This window comes from Prunus dulcis, chromosome 4 (assembly GCF_902201215.1).
Source record: "Prunus dulcis chromosome 4, ALMONDv2, whole genome shotgun sequence".
In the NCBI taxonomy this organism is placed as follows: Eukaryota; Viridiplantae; Streptophyta; class Magnoliopsida; order Rosales; family Rosaceae; genus Prunus; species Prunus dulcis.
In genome coordinates, this window is record NC_047653.1 from 2,242,693 (window position 1) to 2,267,111 (window position 24,419).

At 36.6% G+C, this 24,419-nt stretch overlaps 4 protein-coding genes across 6 annotated transcripts; 1 reads left to right on the top strand and 3 right to left on the bottom strand.

The window, feature by feature from the left end:
• Positions 1-5,756: 5,756 nt before the first annotated feature.
• Positions 5,757-6,867, bottom strand: LOC117626219 (monothiol glutaredoxin-S17). The gene is made up of 3 exons (XM_034357877.1): positions 6,713-6,867; positions 6,553-6,618; positions 5,757-6,400 (listed from the first exon to the last, which is right to left on the bottom strand). The coding sequence occupies exons 1-3, from the start codon at positions 6,800-6,802 to the stop codon at positions 5,942-5,944; spliced, it is 615 nt and encodes a 204-aa protein (XP_034213768.1). The 5' UTR covers positions 6,803-6,867; the 3' UTR covers positions 5,757-5,941.
• Positions 6,868-10,101: 3,234 nt separating this feature from the next.
• LOC117623969 (trafficking protein particle complex subunit 13) lies at positions 10,102-14,365 on the top strand. The gene is made up of 12 exons (XM_034355041.1): positions 10,102-10,585; positions 10,663-10,747; positions 10,857-10,987; positions 11,072-11,174; positions 11,286-11,300; positions 11,587-11,732; positions 11,828-12,017; positions 12,459-12,533; positions 12,744-12,860; positions 13,109-13,153; positions 13,638-13,736; positions 13,925-14,365. The coding sequence occupies exons 1-12, from the start codon at positions 10,293-10,295 to the stop codon at positions 13,943-13,945; spliced, it is 1,320 nt and encodes a 439-aa protein (XP_034210932.1). The 5' UTR covers positions 10,102-10,292; the 3' UTR covers positions 13,946-14,365.
• A 456-nt stretch (positions 14,366-14,821) lies between these two features.
• On the bottom strand, positions 14,822-16,312 carry LOC117623970 (stem-specific protein TSJT1-like). The gene is made up of 4 exons (XM_034355042.1): positions 15,994-16,312; positions 15,626-15,866; positions 15,384-15,504; positions 14,822-15,268 (listed from the first exon to the last, which is right to left on the bottom strand). The coding sequence occupies exons 1-4, from the start codon at positions 16,197-16,199 to the stop codon at positions 15,069-15,071; spliced, it is 768 nt and encodes a 255-aa protein (XP_034210933.1). The 5' UTR covers positions 16,200-16,312; the 3' UTR covers positions 14,822-15,068.
• Positions 16,313-17,607: 1,295 nt separating this feature from the next.
• Positions 17,608-22,562, bottom strand: LOC117624626 (splicing factor U2af large subunit B-like). Of its 3 annotated transcripts, none has more exons than XM_034355988.1 (18): positions 22,416-22,562; positions 21,891-22,075; positions 21,585-21,686; positions 21,292-21,359; positions 20,678-20,736; positions 20,538-20,579; positions 20,371-20,430; positions 20,026-20,086; positions 19,818-19,945; positions 19,585-19,700; positions 19,359-19,460; positions 19,196-19,271; positions 18,918-19,006; positions 18,757-18,823; positions 18,578-18,676; positions 18,342-18,423; positions 18,093-18,160; positions 17,608-17,986 (listed from the first exon to the last, which is right to left on the bottom strand). In XM_034355988.1, the coding sequence occupies exons 1-18, from the start codon at positions 22,437-22,439 to the stop codon at positions 17,849-17,851; spliced, it is 1,566 nt and encodes a 521-aa protein (XP_034211879.1). In that variant the 5' UTR covers positions 22,440-22,562; the 3' UTR covers positions 17,608-17,848. The 3 variants fall into 3 exon arrangements, with proteins under 3 accessions (XP_034211879.1, XP_034211877.1, XP_034211878.1); XM_034355986.1 differs by having other exon boundaries at positions 20,678-20,748; XM_034355987.1 differs by having other exon boundaries at positions 19,359-19,457; positions 20,678-20,748; positions 22,416-22,561.
• Between the last annotated feature and the right edge of the window lie 1,857 nt (positions 22,563-24,419).

Consider the following 24,419-nt stretch of genomic DNA (forward strand, 5'->3'; position numbering starts at 1 on the left):
GGTAAACATCATATTTTGAGCATTCCATCATAATGCAGGACCTGTTTTTTGGTTGAAAATAAAGGAAAAGCATGTTTTGTTTTGGGTTAGAAAAAAAATATTGATCTCACCCGCAAAGAATTTCCACAATTACGGATGTCAATGAAGGAAAATGCGGTTTGTAGCACTGTAATCGAGTGCTGAAGTTAATGATCTCCTCCTTAAATAGGGTTACTTTCCAAATTTTCTTAAAAAGGAGGATCCTAAAAGGATTAGGGGTGACCGAGGGGTTTACCTCGGTGTTGAGGTCCCTCCCACTCCTCCCCTTGGTCACCACTTCGAATCCCAGGAAAAGTATCCCACCTCCCCAAATTGCTGCATTTCATAAAATGAAAAAAAGAGGGAAGGATTTGGGGTCAATTCCAAAAAAGAAAGTTATGGTTTATATTTTAGGGCAAATCTTCCCTTTTCTATGTGTGCGATTTTATTTGACTTGTCTAATACAATTATTAATATATTTGAATGTATGTTATTTTAACTCCTTACACTTCATATGATATGGGTAGCCCAGCCTCTTCGACATTTAACTCATTCTCATTATTAAAACTTTTCTTAAACTTTTGCATTTTACATTCGTTATTTAAATTCAAACCATATGATGGTGCACATACCAATATTGGTCAATCATGCCTAGTTGTTTTGCAAGTTTTCCATTTAAAATACAGCATACTAACCGCATAAGAGGAACAAAATGTTGAGATAAAAACCACATTTTACTTGAGACATTTTCTAAATAGATGGATTCTCACATCTTCAAGCATACGAATATAATAGACCACGATTGCAAATCATTTGCGATAAAAACAATACACCATGTTGAGATCTATATGATAGGAAGCAGTGCATGGCTAAACAAAACCATGACATTTATGGCAAACGACATAAAAGAGCACTACTTTCTCTTTTTCTTTTATTGTATATATGCAGTCTCATCTCCAACCATAGAGATACAGGGCCACATGTAGGAGTTGAATTAGACATGTCAAGACATTTTACTCTGATTTCTACGAAGACTACAAGTCTACAATTATTTAAAAACATTTAAAATAAAAATAAAAATTTCTCATTTAAATTGTCATTAACATTTAATCTTCATCACCCTTTTCCTTTAACTCTGGAGTACCATTAACTCTCCATTCTCTATTATTTCAAAGCACGAGTGTTGAAAGTAAAATAACCATTATAATCGTTGCAAGTAAAAGCAGAAGGAATATGTTTTCCCTCGCGTTTTGGGCACGTAGATAGCCAACGGTCACCTTGCTTCCCACATATTAAACAATGCTTGAAAATGGCGCATCCTTCACTTAGGCCACAATCAGCACAACATGAGCCTATAAAGCGGCATCCTCAAATCTTACAAATTAGCTCACAACCCTCGCCAAGAGTTGCATTTTTTGGGACATGATGTTGGTAAGGGCATAGTTGCGTAATGTGCTCACCCACCTTTAAACAATACATACATTCACCTGTGTGCAATTTGTTGATCTATTGTTAAATACAACAAAAGCAATAAAAATAATCATTTATTATTACTAGTTTTAAAAGGACAATGAATGACACAAGATGATAAAACTCAGAAATAAGTATTGTAAGCACATTACATAGAATAACGACAAATACATAGATATTATGTCAATGAATATATGTAAATAGATTAGCTGCAGGAGCTTTTTTTTTTTTTTTGGTCCCTAAAATCAAAAGCTTACCAATAAGATTAGGAGGGAGGAGGCTATCTAATCTTTTTTTTCCTTTGTTGTCTCTAAGATTAATATGTCAAAGAGGTCTAGCCTAATGTAAAAGGGCTTTGACAAGCAAACCTATGGTCTTAGATTCAAACTCACATGACACCTTGGTAGTGCTGTGTGTGAGAAACCTAACTCTACTTGTAGTTTGGACTATCGCTTGTATTTAAAAAAGAATTCAAAAGGATACCAATTTCTTCAGGTGTTAGTTCTTCACCCTCTAATTCTTCACCCTCAAATTCTTCTGCCTTTGATTCTTCGCCCTTTCTCCCTGTTTTCATGCAATTACATTGTTAAATACAAAAAGAAAAAAAAGGGTGATGTCAAAAGAACTTAGAAGAAATGACATCTATGACCCCATCAACAAATAACAATATTATTAAACAGTGGTTATACATCATGCAAACACAAAAACAACTTGGTTGGAGAAATCATCTTTTTAACATATATACAAGATATTATGTCATAAAATAAAGAAGCTGCATGCATTTTTTTCCTTTCTTGTCTCTAAAATCAAGAGCATACCAATAGGATTAGGAAAGAGGAGGCTATCTATTTTTCTTATTCTATCTTGTAGTTTAGACTATCACTTATATTTACACACAAAAAATATCGAAAGATACCAGTAGGACTAGGAGGGCCCCGATGTAGAATAAGGAAAGTCTTAATTTCATTTATTTGTTCTTCATCCATTAGTTCTTCATCTTCATCAATTAGTTCTGTCATCTTTGGTTCTTTAACCTTGATATTTGTTTGCATGCAATTACATTATTAATACCAAAAAAAGAAAAAGAAAAAAAAAAAGGAAATGTGGTGATGATGTCAAAGAAGTTAGAAGGAATGATTAGCAAATAACTATATTATTATATATCGTCTATCCATCATGCGCACACCAAAATAACTTAACTGGAGAAATCATTTTCAAAAACTAATTCAAAATTTTGGCATAATATACATTCTTGAATTTCACCAACAAAAATAAAATAAAAACAACAGTCCAACAACTTCAATTACCTCCCATAAAATAAAAGAGAAACGCCCAACACAAAATTATTTATTTATTTATTTATTTTGGGGAGAAATACACTCAATTAACCAAATGGAGCAATGAACTCAAATAATTTTACCCTAAAAGTATTTCCAAATCAAATAGAACAATATGACTGACTGGAGGCAAGGGCTTTATTAAAAAGAAGAAGAAAAGAATGGGTGATGATGTCAAAGAAGTTAGAAGGAATGACATCTATGATTTCATTAACAAATAACTATATTATTACATATCATATATCCATCAGGCACACACCAAAATAACTATATTATTACATATCAGATGTCCATCAGGCACACACCAAAATAACTTGGATGGAAAAATCATCTTTAAAAACTGATTCAAAATGTTGGCATAATATATATACTCTAATTACAGCAAAAAAATGAAAATAAAAACAACACTTTTTTCTTTATTTCCAAACAATCAAATTTCATATAGTCATCCTCACAAACCCTGAAAACAATAATCAATAGCATACAGGAGCACTAGGACATAAGGGAGGATATAATAGCAATATTACGTAGTGGAGGCAAGGAAAAAGCATATGTACATACCGATTATTGGCGTATCGCAATTGAGGGGAACCATCATTGGCGAGAAAAGATCCTTTCTGCCGGCGTCCTTATTCGAGCACCTCCGACTGGGAATCCAATTTCAGGCACTCCAAAGATGAGACGTTGTCCATGGCTGTGTTGTGTAGAGCTCGGTGCTTGGGTTTGAGGTTGTGAGAGAGAAAAAACGAGTTTGGGTTTAGGGTGAATTGTGAGAGAAAGAAAGAAGGGTGAACTGAACTGTGAGAGAAAGAAAGAAGGGGATTTCTTACTTGCGTTTTATATAGGCGGTTTGGCTTGATTGAATAACCAACCATATTAATCAGTATTATTTTTTTCCATTTCAGTATCATTAAAAACTAATAGACCCCGCATCTTTATTATTATTATTTTCCTTTCTTTGTCAAGCACGCATGTTTAATAAGCAGGGCATTAATTTCTAGTTTTGATTTTCCCATTTGGTTCGAGATTTTTGTTTTCTCAATTAGAGCAGGAATATTCTTTGGTGATTTTTGTTTTCTCAGTTTTCATGTAAGAATACATTCAGGGATATTTCCTTATAGCAAGTCACATGCATTCAAAAGTCAATAATATCTTACCATGAAGGCGGCCAGGTCTTGAGATATGTCGAATAAGAACGTACCACCTTCAACTCCCAAGTCGCTTTCGAGATCTAGTTGTTTCTCTGCATGTACAAGTAAAGGCCTTCTGTATTTTGCAAGTACAGACAATCCCCTCCTAAGGAACAGATAATTGAAAACAATATACAGATGTTTGAAAAGACATCAGAGTTATGCAAACAACATTGCATCTCAGGAAGCCAAATGATCATGCAAGTCTTCAGCCATCACGAATGGATAATTGATTATGCTGATTAAATTAGTACAGATAGAGTTGGATAAGCAGCAATACAATTAAGTCATTGATTCCATTCTTAATTTATTTTGCAAGCTAAATCAGATATTTCTATGACAGTCTGAATCTCATGAAACAAAACTTAATATATGACTGGAATTTGTCATAGGAAAGTCATTGAAGACTACGAAAACAGACAAGGAAAAATTTGTCAGATGAGGATTATATAATGTCCTATTCATCCAGCAAAATTTCTAAACAGAAATTCATCTTCATGGCATTTGTACTATTCTATTAAAACGTGTGCCACTTTCACTTCTTGAATAGTTTACCTTCAAGCCAAGAACACCGGCCTTTAACAGATCCTCAGGAGCAGACGCGTTGAACACGTTTTCAGGAACAAGACCTCCCCAGAAACCTGCCAACAGTTCGTATGTAAAAACCAGTAGTTCTCAAAAGTTTTAGTATATATATATATATATATATAGAGAGAGAGAGAGAGAGAGAGAGAGAGAGAGAGAGAGAGAGAGAGAGAGAGAGAGAGAGTTTTTAAGAGGATACCAACATCAATGTAAATTCTGTTCTCTGCGGCCTTAATCTTGAGCTCCAAAGTCTCTCTAGAAACAGTTGATGGATCACTATTTAGAGGCATGTCAATCAACGTAGTAATCCCAGGGAATTCCAATGAAAACCTTTGTGTTGTGATTAAATAGAAAAAGACACAGTGAGAAAATTTATTGTGGTATCTTACACATCAATCAAGCCAGGCATGACAACAACTTCTCCAACTTGGGTTTTCCATGCTTTTCTTCTTCTTTAACAATGGAGGCAATCTTCCCCTCAACTGCTCATTTACACATTTCATAAATGAAACAAAATCAACCATTTGGTGCCAGAACAATAATATAGAGCTGTAATGTGGTTTCTAAAATGTACAACTGACAGTCGTCCAATTTGAATCTATTGTATGCACATGCCCTCTCAGGCATCACGATGTGCTTGCTTGTTATCCAGTAATTTTGGTAAGGAAGCAGGCTGCAGTTTTTTCTGATATTGCTGTAAAATAGAAAGTACGTAAATTAAAGTCATTATAACACTCAAATTGCAACGCAGAGCCAAAACGGAGGAAGTGAAATACGGCATAGAATTCGTGAACAAACCTACAACTTCTTTCTTGATTTGATGGGTTCTTCACCATCATCTACACAGGAATATGCTCATGCATATACAAAATGCATTGGTATATACGCAGAAATACGTTCATGCAAATTGGAACCTTTTTTGTTTGGTTTCAACATCATTAAAAATCATATTATGCTTGTTAAGGCACTAAAGTATTCAAAAAACGAATTCCGAGAGGAAATTAGATAATATTTCAGGTTCACAGTTTAGTGTATATTATAATTCATTTCACGTTAAGACAGTAATCCCATTAAAAATTCTTAATGGAATATTATATTATTGAAACAGATTCATTATCCATTGATCAATTGGTTAACATCTCAAAGCCACTTGCCTTGTTGTCCACTAACAGAGTGTACTATTCAAAGAAAAGTAACTCATAATAGAAACAGAAATTAGCCAGGCAAATAAACACCCTTAAGCATCAAAACATTACATTGCAAATGCCTTAATATATCTTTTTTTCTCCATCAAAATCAAAATCACATTTCGCAAAAGTTGAGTGCTTTCTATTGTGTATTCTATTCAAAAGCATCTTTACTGCATTCGCTTGGCCAATCTTTCATTAAAGTTTCTATGTGACGGAAACCACGAGCCCTCCCTTCGAAGTAGATCTGTGGTAAATGTGGCCAGTTAGAATACTTCTGTATCCCGTCCATGACTTCATTGTCCCTAAGAAGATCAAAACTTCCAAATTCAACCTCATAATACTTCAAAAGAGTAACAGCCATTCTGCTAAATTCACATTTGGGCTCCTCGGGGGTTCCTTTCATGAAAAGCATGACTCGATTAGAGTCAATCAGCTTTTGCAGCAGCCTTTTCAAAGCATCATCAAGGCCATTTTGCGCTTGATTTTGCTCCTGGGAAGATCCAGTTTCTTTTGCTAACTCTTGAACTGTCTCAAGGCTGGCAGGAGCAGGAGTAGCCCTAGCAACTTTATGGGCCAAACTAGATGGATCTGCACCTTCTGATGTTCCATCCTGACAAAAGAAAACACAAACAAAAAAATGACCAAGAGAAGACCATGATACAGAACAATCGTAGAACCCAAGCCAACAACGAAATTAGTTACAAAAGTTCATCAACAGCAAAATTCAAGCGAACACGTATATATTATACCCAATAAGCATACCTTCATAAAGGCAGAGTACTGCACATCAGAAACCGAAAAAGGTTCAGGCTGTTCTTCAGCTTCAACCTACAATATTTATCAGCAATTGGAGATTAAAAACAAAACACCAACACACACACACAAAACACCAGAAAAAACCCAGTTAGAGATGAAAAGTAACCTCGTCCATATGCTTCGAAGCCTCACACCCCGAGGGCCAGACCGCGTGATCAAGCTCCTTAAATTGCACATCCCCCACTGATCCACCCATCGATAACGGAGTCTTCCAAATTCTAAACCCTAAACGCACAAAAACAAATAGAGAGATGAAGATAAAAAACAAAAGTAAATTTAATATTTTTAAGGTTAAAATAACGTGGTGGTTATTTTTATTTATTTATAAAACTTCCATTACTTCTTATTTTTATATTTCAAAAATATATCCCTTCCAAAAAAGACTTTGAGTTTGAGCTGCCAAGTGATATGTTAAAACACTTGCTCGAATAGTCTATTCTGCTCATGGTGGTGAGATTACTGTTGCTTTAATAAGCAGGGCATTAATTTCTTTCTAGTTTTGATTTTCGGATTTCGTTTCCTCAAGTAGCGTTTCAGTTTTTCTTTCTTTGGTGATTTTGAGTCCCAAATAAAGAAAGTTAATGTGGTTTCTCCGTGTAGTAGAGGAAAAGGATGGTAACCTAACCGTCATGCCTTCTCTCAGTAACCGTCCGTCCCTCCTTCCTTCCTGGTCTCTCGTTCAGGATCAGGACCATGGTTTTTAACAATTTTTTTGTGTTCTAATTTGTCTTTAACCATTGGTTTTTTTTTTCTTCTTCTTTTTTTTAAGTAGTTTGCTTCTCTTTATCATATATTTTGGAACTGTTTTTTTATTTTTTAAATTTCATATGACTAGCCTCCATTCCTTCATGGTGACTTACAATTTTTCAAATTTATTTTGGAAATTGTATTTTTTTAGATGACCGTCTAAAAAGTTTTTTTTTTTATTGCCCGTATGTGCGTATCAAGGAAAAGAATGTAGTGATGATGTCAAAAAAGTTAAAAGGAATAATCAATAAATAACTATATTATTATATATCGGTTATCCATCATGCACACACCAAAATAACTTGACTAGAGAAATCATTTTCAAAAACTGATTCAAAATTTTGGCATAATATACATTCCTCAAATTTCACCAACAAAAATAAAATAAAAACAACACTCCAACAACTTCAATTACCTCCCAGAAAATAAAAGAGAAACTTGCAATCTAATCTAATTATTTAAAAAGGAAATAATTAGTTTGTTAAATCTTAGCCATTGATTGAAGCCTAATTAATTTAATGACTGAAAACTTGTGTCAAAATTTTGATTGGTAAACATCATATTTTGGGCATTCCAGCATAATGCAAGACCTTTTTTTTGGTTGAAAATACAAGAAAAACATGTTTTGTTTTGGGTATGGAAAAACATATTGATCTCGGCTGCAAAGAATTTCCACAATTACTGATGTCAATGAGGGAAAATGTGGTTCATAGCACCGTTAATTAGACTGATTGAGTGTCAAAGTTAATGATCTCCTCCTTAACTAGGGTTATTTTCCTAATTTTCTTAAGGATGAGGATCCTAAAAGGAGTTGGGGTCAAAATCTATTTCCAAAATCTAAAAGGCCAAATCTTCCCTTTTCTATTTGACTTGTCTAATACATTTATTAATATCTTTGAATGTATGTTATTTTAACTCCTTATTCTTCATATGATCTTCTTCGACATTTAACTCATTCTCATTATTAAAACTTTTCTTAAACTTTTGCATTTTATCTTCGTTATTTAAATTCAAGCCATATGATAATGCACATACCAATGATCATTCATGCCTAGCCTAGTTGTTTAACAAGTCCTTCAATTAAAATACAGTACACTAACCCCATAAGAGAAGAACAACCTTTTACTTGAGACATTTTCTAAATAGATGGATTCTCACACCTTCAAGCATATGAATATATAATAGACCATGTGCTGCAAATTGCAATTCATTTGAGATAAAAATAATACATCATGTGGATATCAATATGATAGGATGCAATATGCATTTCTAAACAAAAGCATTTAAAGCATGACATGTATGGCAAACGACATAAAAGCCCTCTCATATTGTATGCAGTCTCATCTCTTCAACCATACAGATACAGGGCCACATGTAAAAGGAGTTGAATTAGACACGTCAGGACATTTTCTTTCCTGAAATAAGTTACTCTAATGTCTATAAAGACTACAAGTCTATAATTATTTAAAAACATTTAAAATAAAAATAAAAATTTATCATTATTTGTTAAATTGTCATTAACATGTAATCTTCATCAACCTTTTGCTTTACCTCTAGAGTGTCACACCCCGGACCGGCTCCGCCGTAGCAGGATATTGTCCGCTTTGGGCCTGGCTACATTCTCACCAGCCCGCACGGTTTTGTTTCTGGGAGCTCACGAAGCAACTTCCCAGGGTGGTCACCCATCCCGGGATTGCTCCAGCCTCCAACTCGCTTAACTTCGGAGTTCCTACGAACCCGAAGCCAGTGAGCTCCCAAAAGGCCTCCCACTATTTTGATGCGAGGTGTGCCATATAAGGCACATCACCCCCTCTCCGTTTGGTCGATGTGGGATCTCACAATCCACCCCCCCTTAAGGGATCCGACGTCCTCGTCGGCACACTCGCACCACACGGCAGAGTGGCTCTGATACCAAACTGCACACCCCGGACCGGCTCCGCCGTAGCAGGATATTGTCCGCTTTGGGCCTGGCTACATTCTCACCAGCCCGCACGGTTTTGTTTCTGGGAGCTCACGAAGCAACTTCCCAGGGTGGTCACCCATCCTGGGATTGCTCCAGCCTCCAACTCGCTTAACTTCGGAGTTCCTACGAACCCGAAGCCAGTGAGCTCCCAAAAGGCCTCCCACTATTTTGATGCGAGGTGTGCCATATAAGGCACATCACCCCCTCTCCGTTTGGTAGATGTGGGATCTCACATAGAGTACCATTAACTCTCCATTCTCTATTATTTCAAAGGACAAATGTTGAAACTAAAACAAGTAGTATAATTGTTGCAAGTAAAAGCAGAAGGAATATGTTTCCACTTGCGTTTTGGGCACGTAGAAGACTAGTGTTCACTTTGCTTCCCACAAATTGAACAATCCTTAAGAATGACACATCCTTCACTTAAGCCACAATCAGCACAACATGAGCCTATAAAGCGACATCCACGAATCTTACAAGTTACCTCACATCTCTAGCCAAGAGGTGCTTTCTTTGGGACATGATATTTGTTGCGTAATGTGCTTACCCATCTTTAAACAATACTTACATTCACTTGTGTGCAATTTGTTAATCCATTATTAAAGACATCAAAAACAATAAAAATAATTATTTATAATAATAATAATTATTTTTTCAAAAAAAACTTTCCATTGGTTAAGAGTTTTGGGACTAAATTGAAATTAAGCTTGAAATAATATATATACTTGGTATTTTAAAAAGAATTATACTATCAGAGAGGGCCTCAACAAGAAAGTTCTTAAGTTCAAGTAGCCTACGTATAGTGTGTGAGATTACTCTCTCATTTTTTGTTTTACAAAAAAGATTCATACTATCTCTATTTATTTATGTGAATGATATTACAGTGTTGCCGGCACTGTCAAATACGTGCTCTGAAAAGAAGTTGGGTCTGAAAATTTGGCAAAACCCGATCCGATTCGAAGAGGAGAAGGAAGCGATGAGCAGCGGTCAAGGTGGACCCCACTCGCTGGCGTTCAGGGTGATGAGGCTGTGCAAGCCCTCATTCCAGGTTGACCCCATTCCCCTCCTCCTCGACCCGTCCGATCTCGTCGTCGGCGAGGACATCTTCGACGACCCAATTGCCTCCGCCCAACTTCCTCGCCTCCTCCACCACTCCCAAGTGTCCTCCTCCGACTCCTCCGATCTCAGCTACCGCTCCAGATTCCTCCTTCACCACCCCTCCGACTCTATCGGCCTCTCTGGCCTCCTCGTCCTCCCTCAAGCGTTCGGGTCTCTCTCTCTCTCTCACACACACATATTTACTCTTCTTCATCTGTTAATAAAGTTTTGATTTTTAACTTTGGCAGAGCAATTTATCTAGGGGAGACATTTTGTAGCTACATTAGTATCAATAACAGCGCCAATTTGGAAGTCAGGGACATTATAATCAAGGTAAGGTTTCAATCTCAAACTCTTGGAGACTGAATTATCCATAATTATTTGGTCTATTTTAATTTAGTTCCATTTTTTTAAAATCTTTTATTAATTTTGTAAATTGCAGGCAGAAATGCAAACAGAAAGGCAGAGGCTTTTGCTGTTGGACACATCGAAATCGCCGGTTGAATCCATACGCGCAGGTGGCCGTTATGACTTCATTGTTGAACATGATGTCAAGGAACTCGGAGCTCACACGTAACTCTCCTCCTCTGTTCTCACAATTCATGTTTTACACTTTTTTTTTTTGTGTTTACATGTTCGGGCTTTACAATTTCTTAGGTTGGTCTGCACTGCATTGTACTATGACGGCGATGGTGAGCGTAAATATCTACCACAGTTCTTCAAATTCATCGTCGCCAATCCGCTCTCAGTCAGGACTAAGGTATTGTCCATGCACGCTCCTGGAAAATTGCATGTGCAATTCGAATCACGTTTGTGAAATAACCATTTCATTAATACTAGTGAACTTAAAATCTTGATTTTGATTTTGCAGGTCCGTGTTGTTAAGGTACGTTGAAGTTCACTTAATCTGTTGTTTGTAAGTTTGTAAACTTTGCCACTGAATCCAAGCTTACGCATTGTATTGTGTGTGAGTTATGTGGATGTCAAAACAGGTGTTTCACTGAACAGCATTCCTCATCTATTACTTAGTTTTGTTTGTATTGAAATTCTGCTTTCTTCTCTGCCTAAGTAACAACTCTGATTTTGTTGATAACCGTTTGAATGCCTCTCATTTGTGTAAAATATATGAACTTTGATATAAGCATTTACCTGTTTCAACTTATCCTCCCTAGGAAATCACATTCTTAGAAGCTTGCATTGAAAATCATACAAAGTCAAATCTTTTTATGGACCAAGTTGAGTTTGAGCCCGCTCAGCATTGGAGTGCAAAAATTCTAAAAGCTGACGAACACCATTCCGACAAGAATTCTCAAACACGGTTATGATACTAATTATTTTGGAATTTGGTTCTTTCTTTTCGATTTTTGAAAATCTAAAACTGATATTTTCACTCCTTTGAACTTTTGATGTCAGAGAGACATTTAAGCCACCAATTCTCATCAAATCTGGTGGAGGAATTCATAACTATCTTTATCAGTTAAAATCACATGGTTCTGCCCAAACGAAAGTTGAGGGAAGCAATATACTTGGTAAACTTCAGATAACATGGCGCACTAATCTGGGTGAACCTGGTCGCCTACAAACACAGCAAATTATGGGCACTGTGAGTGTTCAATTTTTAACATTGATCCACTACATTTTATTTTATTTTATATCTGCGTGGAGTTTTATTTTCTTCTGCTATTTCTTTTGAATATTGTCTATTCACAAGTTCATGTTGTAGTCTAACATATATATATATAAATTATATATGTAAGTGTTTGGCTCCTTGTCTGTAGCAATGCCTACTAATGGAATGGGCATATGATTTCCGAATTTTCTTTTGTATTCACTGGAACTGTCATTGGCCAAGCTTGCACTTGTCGCATGCCCAAATTGTGTGCCCAATTTTAGTTTATGTGGTTATCAGTACGTATATGTTAACTTCCACAGAACGAAGTTAATTTTTATGTTCAAACTCATCGGACAAATTCTACAGAAAGAAGTTTACATATGTTTTGAGCTTCAAGTGGATTACTTATCTTCTTGGCATACTCTTTTGCAGCCCATAATACGGAAGGATATTGAGTTGCATGTTGTGGAGGTACCATCTGCCATCAAGTTGGAAAGACCCTTTTCGGTAATTTTGGTTCTTCGGAATGTTTTATATGTCTCTTATTACTACATCTTGATTGTCTATATTTTAAATTTACCAGTAGAGGTTTAGTGGCTACTGGACTTTATACTTTGCTCTTTATCTCCTTTGCTTGTCCGTCTTCAGTTCATAGAATTAGTCACAGACTAATTTAATATAATGATTTGGAACTGATGAAGTAAAAACTTCATGCAGCTACACTTGAAGTTAGCAAATGAGACAGATAAGGAACTCGGCCCCTTCGAAGTGTGGTTATCTCAAGATGACTCACGTGAGGAGAAGAAGGTTGTGATTAATGGTCTTCAAACAGTGGTAATGCTTAAGTTATTCAAATTGCTGAGTATGCCATAATTGATAACCTTTTATGTTGTGTCACGGTCTGCTTCAATATACGATTTGCATCTTAGATAGCATCATTAGTCATAGATGCTCCTAATGTAAAAGTCTAATCTCAAGTCAAGTAAAGCATTTTTATTGGGCTTATTTGGGTGATTTTCTTTCATTTCTCTATTGCTCAATTGCTTATCTAATTGATTTGTTAATTTAAAATCCATGCACAGGTTTTGCCGAGGGTTGAGGCGTTTGATTCCACAGATTTCCATCTGGTACGGAGAATAATTACACCAGCACATTATGGATTCAGTTTAAATATTGTTGTTGAAGTGATCATCACAATGGAGATGATGATTGACAATGATAATTTCAATATAGAGATGTCAGTACATGTATTGTTGTACTGAGATTAGTTTTCTAAGCTCAGCAACCTAAACTGGTCATCTCCATTCTCAGCATGAATTTTGACCTTTTGCCTAAAGTCACACTTTATTTCTATATTTTCTATCTGCAGTTTTTGAAAACTGATATTCCAGAGAGAAGAAAGAGAAAATAATAAGAAGTAATACACATTAAATTTTCCCTAACCACTAGTTGTAAGATTATTTGCTCATCTACCACCTGATTAGATGTTCCATCACATAAGATTTAACCTTTCATCTTTCAATAATATAACATTGAGATTATTAATTTAAAAGAATTTGCCTCTGGTATTTTCATTTTTGTGAGTAATTCCTTGGCTCTTTGCCAATGCAGAACCTTATTGCTACTCAACTTGGAGTTCAGAGGATCACAGGAATTACCATTTTCAACACAAGAGAGAAACAAACATACGAACCCTTGCCAGATTTAGAGGTTAGGTTCTTTTTTTATCTAAGAAAAAAGTTGTTAGATATCTATCTGCTGGTACATTTTTTGTCACTGTTTCATCCAGACACGTAGCGCTGCCTGATTTTTGATGTACTGCATTTGGCATCTAAACTAGAACACCAAATGCTTTTGGTTATTGTTCTGTTCTGACCAGCCTTCTGGACTTGGTGCAGATTTTCGTGGATCTGGACTAATCATTTGCTAGTTTTGACCGGTTTTGCTTCCCGTCTTTCATGGGTGATATCAATACATTGAGCAGAGGCCATGGCCTGTCTCATCAATGGGTTTCAATCGTGTCAAGCAGATCCGAAAGGCAAGCCGCTGATTCAAGTTCGATGATTGGTGATGTTTACCCTCCTTTGGCTTCTGATGGCTAAGCTTCAGTGATGTTATCCAAGTATTTGACGGTTTGATTGCATTGAGGAGCAATTGTAAAGTTGTAAGATTAGAATGACCATAAACGTGCTTTCAAATTTGGTTGTGATTTGTAAGGAATGAAAGTAGTCTATAAAAGAATTCTCTTATGCAATTACATATTTCTGATATAATTGTTTGGAAACTAGTGTTGCATCCCATGAACTTCGCCCCCTTTTTAACAAGACGTGTTTTTTTTCTCTATTTTTTCAACTTTTTTTTGTTTGGGTCGGCACACTTGTTGCGCTATGAGATTTGGATTACAAAATGAACCACGCTTTGCTATTTCCCGTGTCTTATTACCTATTTCTTATTTTGTATTTGCAAATGAGTACAAGAAGAAATGATTTATGACTTCATGTTTAATAACACATTAAGAATCAAAACATATGTGAATCTATCTTTAAATCCGTAATTTAATACTCTCAAAAGTTCAGAACTATGAATTGGATCAACTGGAAGAATAGAATAGTTGATTCGATTCCAATTCATTACTTCTCAAACTTGTACGTCTGTCTACCGATTTCTTACTTCCTCTTTCCAAGTAAAGAAATATGCTATAATCATGTTCTTCTGGACTCAATTGGGCTGCATTATCTAAACTGTTACATTGGATTAGACCGTATTAATTAAGTGGGCTGGTGCTAACACATGGATAACACAAATAGTATTTTGCCTTTTCTTTAAAGTAATACTCTTGGTAAAATAAAAGATAACACGAAGCAAATTTGGAGAGACACTCCTAGAGACCTTCATTCATGTTAACAGATAGAGGTCGTTGCACAAGAAGAACGAAATAAAGAAAGAAAGAAAAACAGGGGAATATGTACGTGAATTTCAAATTAAACCAAATCAACACAAGTTCCAACTGATTTTGGGGACGAGTTTTCTGGGTCTTGATTTTCAGGCTGGTGAGCTTGGACCCCATGTTGCCCAGTTGGCTTCACTGCCGACACGTGGCATGTTGGGGACCCTTGATTGGACATCAACCTTGAAATTGGCCCCACACATGACCCCCTCACTGTCAATCCTAGGCATTGCCTTCATCTTCCTGGTTGGATGCTCAAAGCTCATCAACCCTTGCTCACTATGGAACATGCATCCTACAACCAAAACAATAAAAATTGATTGATCTTCTTCCTCTAAAAGACTAAAATAACCCACCCTCCACAGGAAGAAAAAAAAAAAAAAAAACCAACATTTCAGTGTTAGACATACCAGCTGGAAATGGAGCAAAGGATTTAGCACAGCTTTCTTTTATGACCCCCAAGTTGTCAGAAACTACAACAGAGCCATCTGCTGCAATGCCCCAAAATAGGCTAACCTCTTCATTGGCACCCTGCACAAACAAACCCCACAATCACATCCACTATCCGCACCCACACCCCCACCCAGAAAAAAAATGATGAATTGATCAAGACACCCTCTACTCTATTTTCCACATTCAAAAGCCTACTTACCAATGCAGCAAATACGGTTCCAGCCGTGCTATCGTAGATGACAAATCCAAAGCTTCCATCAAGATCCTTGAGCACCTGATCCGCCGGGTATGGGCCCCGGTCACGGAGGGTCCGATAGGCCTGCATCACAAACATGGCCTCATTGGTGCATTTGGATAGCCCGTACTGCTTGTTCAGGCTGCAAAGATTGTTCAGGCTCCCCAAGAAAATGCAGTATATATTATCCAAAGAACAAAACAGCCTGCAAGTAATTAATTAGGTTAGGCCAGTTGGCAATGGCAATTGCACACGGTTCGATCCCCTCACCGTACATCAGACTAGTTTCCCATTAGTAAAAAATATTTGAGATGGCCAAATGATATATATACCTCTGTTGAATCGGGTAGGGGTTGTTTGGAGGAACATAGGCGAGCATTGCTGTGTTTCCGAAGCAGACAGAGAAAGCATTGTTGGGATCATGGCAAGACATGAAATCTTTGACAATCTCTTGAGGCCTCTTGGCAGAATTGGATGGGGCAGGGCTGTTGAGCTCCTGTGGTGGCTGCACCACTTCCTTGTTGAATATTGCAAGCATCTTGAAAATTTCACAAACACAAAAGAAACTTGAAATGCAAGAGAAACTGCAAAGAGATATACGCAGACGGAGAGAGAGAGAGAGAGAGAGAGAGAGAGAGAGAGAGATGTAGTGATGGAGAAGAAGGCGTCCTGCTTGAGCTATATATACAAATATTCTAAATATTTTGAGGGAGAGAGAAAGTAGGAAGGTGTGCGTGGCAATATTATCCAAAACTCTCTCTGTCTCTCTCTCTCTCTCTCTCTCTCTCGGGATGAAATAAAAAAAGGATTTTGGTAAAAAAAGAGACGAAATTGTAGTTGGCAGATTTTATCCGTAGTCCATTAAAATAGGGATCTTTTGCCTTTGCCAAACCCAAACCCAAAAGAAAGGCGTAATTTTTGGGTATAAATATTGTTATGGATAGAATTTAGTAAATTTTTGGATAATAAATCAACAACTAAAACAAAATTAAAAACAACATCCGTTGGAAAAACGGTGGCAAGATGACTGGATGGTGTTTACGTCGTTTGGTCATTTGGATAAATATGAAAATTTAGTTGATTTAGGGGGGTATTTGGAAACAGTCAAAAACGTGTTAACCCCTTCCTTATCCACAACTACCAGTCAGTCAGTCTACTCTGTACGGTGTATCAGCAGCTGCCAGCCAGCAGACAAGCAGGAGGATAATAAGGTGAGAGAGAGAGTAGGGCCGACTGTGATCTGAGTCATCCAATCAGTTTTGTCGGTCGCTTTATTTGATTTATTCTTACTATTTTGACTGTTCCTCACGCTACTCATACATCCACGTGGACCGACGGCCTAGATGGGCGCGTGGGCCTACCTAAATGGGTTACCCAAATGTGGTTCTTGGATCCATAAGAACACTCGCACGTAAGATGTTATGTTTATGATGTGACTTAGATATGCCTATTGATTTTCATGGTAATGTTACGTTACTAACTAGAGCTGGGCAAGTTAAACGATGAACGGGTCGAACTGGCCGAACCGGACTGGTCATCATTGTTGGGGTTCAAAAAATTGGGAATCAAAGACCTCCATTCTGCGAGCAGGTTCGGCCAGCGGTTGGTTTCCAGCCAACTGCGTGAGTTCATTTGGTTGCCCAGCCCTGGTACTAACATGAAATGGAGAAGCACAGAAGCTCCCTTAAAGGGAAATCAGAAGTAACAGTGCCTTGCAATTAGAGACACCATTCATTTGAATCGATAGCGAGAATGACTTTGAAATTGGGGTGAAGGGAAGTAAAGGCTAGGGACGATGCCAACTAGCTTAATTGAAGAAAGAAAGTAGAGAAATTTCACCCCAGAAAATGGGGGAAACAAAGAATGGAATGGACGAGGTTATTAGGCTCAACATGCCTCAAATGAACCAAAGATACATAGATTTGCTATGCAAATGAGAGACCAACTTGAAGCTTGAACGGTCTAAAATGTATATTATATGGTCTGTACACTGAAACAAATCTCGCTTTCATATCAATACAAACCTAAATGGCCCGAAATTCCTAAGCCAACAAGACATCTCAAGAAACATTGCGGAGAAAGGCACTCGATTAATTTAACATGCGATTCGCTCCCTGAGCAACCGTTGCACATCTGAAAAAGTTATTTTTTCGAAAAGTAGAGCTATTTTACATTACATTAGTACTCTTACGCACTAAAGTCCCTGCTATGGTATTTGTCTTCTGGATAATAAAAGGCATTCACTATGTTGCCTCCAAATTTTCTGCCACTGAGGACATTCCTTGCATTGGCACAACTCCCAGTATCAGAATATTCCAAGAACACCTGCAAGAGTTTGTACATTATAAAGAAAAAGGAAGCCAGATATTTGATAGGCAAAGAAAAAAGAAGATTAAGAGCACAGAAAATGGATGCAGCAGAGTAGTTTTACCTTTCCAACTCCTGAGATATGCTCTCCATGTTGATCCTGACGAGGAATAACAACATTCACCAGAGTTCCTAACCATTCCAAACAAGAAAATTTCTCAGTTCTAATCCTAGTCATAGCGAAATCTAAAAGTGCTTCTTACAACTGCGCTTAACAAAACATCAAATATCTCTGCTTTACAAAAGAGACACATCCACACACACACATGCAATAAATTTTTAACAAAAGCTAAACAGGTTCGGAAGAAAATACCAAATTTGCTGCATTCATCCCTCATGTCTTCTAATATTTCTACATACTCTTCATCATCACCTAATTGATCGGCAGTAATTGCCTTCATCATAAGAAGATATAACAATCAGTCAGTTGGAACTATCAAAAATAAACCCAGAATCAGCAGTCTTCTAATATTCCTAAAGATGGATGTTAAACTAACTACACAAACAAAATGCATGTCTTGCAAACTTCATTTTCAACAGTGATACTACCTCAGTCAAGCATAGGACTTTAGTGGGTGTTTCACCACTTGCCATGGTTGCCATTCCACCTCCTAGAAGATTCAAGTCAACAACCTGCAAGGCCATTTTCTACAACCAAAGAAATATATAAATAAGCCAACAATGTATTCGTAAAACATAAACAAGAACCAAACATATGTATTTCTTACCTGCATGGCTATATGCTGTTGTGCCTGTACCAAGATATTTTCTTGTTCTGATTTAGACTGCCCATTGCTGTAAAACCATGGCAAAAAGATTTCAGGCCATCTTAATGGGCTCAAAATAATAAAAGAATCAAGCTTGCACTTTGATTTCAAAGAACACCAACCTAGCAGTAGCACGCCTGACAGTTAAAGTTTTATCACCCATTTTTAAGCCGTTAAGAGCACCACAGGCAATGTCTGTCACAGCTGGATCCTGAAGTTCTAGAATATTAGTTGACTAGATTTCTAGGAGTGAACTCCGAGAAGTATATACTACATATGTATTAAAGAGAAGGGAGATGGCCATAAAATCAACCATATCAATCACTGAGTAGAAAACAAACATTTGTAAGGTGACAACAATAAAAATCAATAGCAAAGCCTCTAATCCTTGAGCATTTACCTGATAAACACAGAATCCATATCCTTTAGAGTTTCCTGTGTCTTTATCCTTCACAAGGTCAAAACCACGGAGAGGTCTGCAGTGGTCAACTGTGCTGTTAGAATAAGCAACTATGGTTTATCAAAATGAGGAACAGCAAGTTGCAGGAAATTGAAGTCCATACCCAAAGGATTGTAGCAACTCTCTAATCTGTGCTTCAGTGAAGTAGTATGGTAGCCCACCCACAAAGATACGGTCGGGTCCCTCTGCTCCACCAACAGCACTGCTAAACAAATCCAAAATTAGTACACCACAAGACTTTTGCAATTCAACTCTACAAATTTACAAAGTAATTACAAAGAGTATGACACTAAATTAGCTTCAAATTAAGTAACTCATAGTCAACCTACCCTTGTGTGAGCCCAACAGCACCTAAGTTGAGGAGAGGACTTGGTTGGCTTGGACCAAGTGCTGCCGCTAAGGTAGGATTATAGTCTGTTGGCCTTCGTACCCGCACAGCAACCCCCTGATCAATCAAAAGGAGCATGTTAATGAAGAAAGAGTTTCATCCTTTATGACAATTATACATTGATTTTAAACAAAACAAAAAAAGAAACTTAATGATAATCTGAAATTGACATGCCTCGAATATAATCCCATCTAATGCCATTGCATTACTCGCTTCTTCAACCGTTCTCATCTCCACAAATGCAAACTTTTTTTCATGATTAATGTAGACATTTACCACCGCATCACCTGCAAGTTCAGATACTGGAAAACACACTACTCTCAGATAAAACCCATGTAATGCATACTGAACATAGTTAAACTGAGATTGTGATAACACTTACCTGGACCAACAGAATTCCCTCCAATGGCAGCCATGACTTGGCTAAAGAATGTGGCAATTGTCTGTGACAAAAAAATGACACTCCTTAAAAGTCTTTCAAAGAATACAAGACAAATCCTTCAACCAAGTAAGAGGGAAATGAAAATTATGGTTTATTTGTAACCCAGTTGGCAATTGGTCATGTAACAACCTATAACAAGCTGCATTATATGCATAGTACATCCTTAGATTCTAGAGTGATAACACAAAAGGCATCAAATTTTAGCCTTGACCATATGTCCACAATAGAATTGAAACCCTTGCTAGTACTTGGGATAGAATCCAAATGCAAAACCAGAAATATAACCTGCTCATTTGCCAAGGGGGGAAGCCCACCAACATATACCCGACGTGCATGCCTTGTAGCCTGTAAGAGAGAAAGAGACAAGGCAAATGAAAAAAGTCCTTCGTGAATTTATAATAAAAAATGTATATATGTAAGTTTATATGTGCACATAGATAATATGAATTTACCTGCTGAGTCATCGCTTGGGCTGGCATCAAGGGAAGAGCCAGCTGTAATATGCAAAAACATATAAAGTTATTCACAAAGATCATAATGAAAAATCAAACTCAAGATTTCATAAAACCTTATACTGGTGAAAGGTGCATACATGCGCTGCCCCAAAAGGTAATACATTTTGTACCACTCCCTGCATCGTTTGTGGAATACCTGACAGTTGTCCTGCATTATTATTATTAACAGAAGGGGAACGGGAAATAACAGAAGGATAAGAAATATAGCTTCAAGGCCAAAACATGTCACAACTACACTGGCAATGTAATACATGTGAAATCCCAGACGTATCTTTTCATTATAAATAAAGCTAATATTTCATACCTAAAATATACCATGAAACAATAAAGTAAGAAACAAATTCCATCATCGCAGATGGTAGGGAAATATCTGTAAGTCTACCAAATGGAAACTGTATCAGTCGAAGGAGAAGAAGATCCAGCTAAACGTTGCATTGGTTCTCCCTTGAACGTAGTCACGCCAACTGAACATCGCCTTCTTACCCAAACCATAAAAGCAAACACAGACAAACAACCACACAACAACAACCAAACAACACAACAATGGCTCTCAGTTTCCACAGTAAACCATTAGAAAAAACAGTTTCTTAGATGCTTAAATAAAATAACAGGAGATCAGGCAACTATAACGAATAAAAGGTGCTACATATTCTTTCACAAGAATCTGGTGAATAAGAAGTTAGCTCCAAACCTGAAACAGCAGCATTAGGCAGCACGGCCCCAGCAGGTGGTGCCATGTCAAAACCACTTGTACGCTTGCTGTAGACAAAGATTTGCAGCAATATTAAAATGGAGCAATGCAGCTTTAAAGACAAAATATTAACAGCGGCTATGTTATGTTTTAATCAGCTAAAGCTTTTGAAATGGGAAATGTTGTTTCGAATCAACAGAAAATGCATAACCTAATCAACTAAAATAATATCCAAATAAGTCATGAGACGCTGACAAGATCAAGGTGAACGTTTATCTAAAAGTTTTCCTAACCTCTTTGAACGAGAATGGGAAGGAGATCTCTCCCTTGAATGAGAACGAGAACGCGATCTATGTCTATGCCTCCTTTCTCTATCTTGATCATAATCACGATGCCTACAAGACAGAACACACAGAATATGAAATAAAATAAAATAAAAAAAAATTGTTTACAAACTAACTCCGTGATGCAATTGGGATTTCCAAACAGCATATGGGAACAAGTTGGATAACTGAATTTCATTAAAAAGCAGGTCAGACAACTCAAACCATGGTATGTAGTTGTAATTTATAAAATATAATAAGATGCATAAGTTTAACCTGTCGAAATCTTGAGTTCGATTGCGGCGATAGCCATTAAACTTGTTCCTCCCTCTGTCAAATCTTCCACTTCTATCCTTGTAATCCCTTGTATACCGGTCATCATCTTTTTCTCTATCTTGACCGCGGTCTCGCTCTCGCTCTCTAGTCCATGAGCTCTCGCGTTCTGATCGACGAGAATTATGCTGATGCAATAAAAAATATCACTCAGTGATTTGATAATTGACAAAGTAACATATAGAACAGCGAACCGCTATCTCTAAACACTCATGGTTCGTTTCCTCTACGTATTCATTTTCAAATTAACTAATCAATTCGAAATTCTTCCCAATTCTACTCCCTCAATGATTTTAGGAACAGAAACAGAAACATATTCTGAAAATTAAAAAGTAAAATTATACCCAAAACAATTCATCTGATTCAAAAACGGAACCTCGAACATACACAACATTAATAAATTACACAAGCAAGATTAGCGTAAGAAATTAGATCAACAAATTAACCGGTAGAAATTTAGAAAAACACCTTGGTGCCTTCGTAATCAGACATTGTATCTCCGACTTTCAAATCCGAACCCTAACTTTTTGTAAAATCGGTGAAAACAGAACCTCACGAATTGCAAGCTCTGGAAAGGATCTGGGGTATGTGTGAGGGAGGCTCTGCTACAGTCAGGGACCCGACTCTTTTTCTTTTTTTGGAATATAAGATGGGCTCAAGGCCCAAACAAAACACCAAAAACAAGCACAATACCCGATTGTGGTTATTGGGCCGGATTTGTTCTAGTAATCTAAAGAGAGGTCCAAATTGTTACTCGGCCAGTCTATTCACTAAAACTTGTCATAAAGTTTTTTTCCTTTTTTTTGGGGGGGGTAAATTTCAACTATAAATCTCAACAAGTATCTTGACCTTTTTTCTTTTCTTTTCACATTTTAATAATATAAATATTTTTTTTCTCAAAAGAACAACTTTAATATTCTCTATACACCACTTCATCCTATCATTTTTATTTATTTATTACAAGTGATAATATAAATTATTCTAAATTAATTTAATTTACATAGTCCAATAAGAGAAATGCGAATTTAAATACAAACAAATAAATTTATTATCTTGATCAATTGACTTAATTCACGTATCTGTCCTATGTGACATAAAGAAAATTTCGTACAAGCCCATATGATAACGTGAGCGCTGACGCACCACCATATCAGGTTAGGCAGTGTGGCAGTGAACTCGTGGACTATGGTCAGTCACTTGTACCGGTTCCTAATTTAAGTCCGAGGATGGCCCACGAATCGGTGCAAGATAGGTCCACCAGAAAAGGCAGTATTCGGTTTTGGACCGTAGGCGTGAGAGATCTGTGACAACTGGGCCCCACTAGTAGATTCAAGGAGCCCATTTCATTTTCAGCGACCAGCTAATTTGAGGCGGCAATAATGTTATAAATTTGGATTAAAATAAATCGCATGGGTAATTATGTGGTAAAAGATGGATATCTATATATAAAGTAAAAAGCAAAGAATGATGAAACATTCAAAAGATCAGAAAATATCTTTGGTTTATTCAAATATTAAAAATTAAAATTATTGATTAAATGAGAATAATATGATAAATTCACACTTTTTTATATTTAAAAAATTTAAATTAAAAGAAAAATCATATAATAAATCCTATTTTTATAGAACAAAACTACCTATTATCTTTTTTAATTCTAAAATAAATTTAAAGTTTTTTTTAATTAAAAAAAAAAAGCCTTTGCGGAGAGGGTAGTTTTAGTGAAAGGGATGGATTGTGGGCTATTTTGAAATAAATAAATTAACTTCTTCTTTGTCCATTGTAAATTTCATGTTTTGGTGCTAAGCATTCTCCAATGAATGAATGCCGCCTTGAATTCTCAGATGAATCATGGCATCTAGTACATGAATAATATGGTGTTGAAAAGACGACAAATTTGATAGGACAGAGTAGCATACTCATATTGACTTAGATTACTTGGGAAATTTAAAATATTTATAAAAAGAACAATAATATATATACTTTAAGGAGCAACTGACCCCATATGGGCATGATGACAAAGATATTTAGGTGAAGAACTTGTCAAAAAATGGAACGTTGAACAACTTGTAGCCATAAATAAATTTGTGGAGTGGAACTATCACGCTCCGTAGTCCATACGTACATCGACACCCCAAGACATTCGAAAGCACTTGCCAACTGCTAAATTTGCATGCAGCATTAAAATTTGGCGAGAAAACAAAAGGGAAATAAATGAATGGAAGATCACTTGCTGCCGTTGATGACTATGTTTATAAGTGAACAACCAAATATGATAAATGTATGTCGTTTCTTGCCCTCCGTTTGATGCCAGTCATAAAGAATAATGTGATGTTAATGATATTAAGTATACGTGTTATAATACGAGTCAACGTATATAATGTTAATATTAAATATATGTGTTGTAGTATGAGTTAAGAATTTATATAATATTAATTAACATGTATTATGATAAGAGTGGTTTAGTAACGCTGC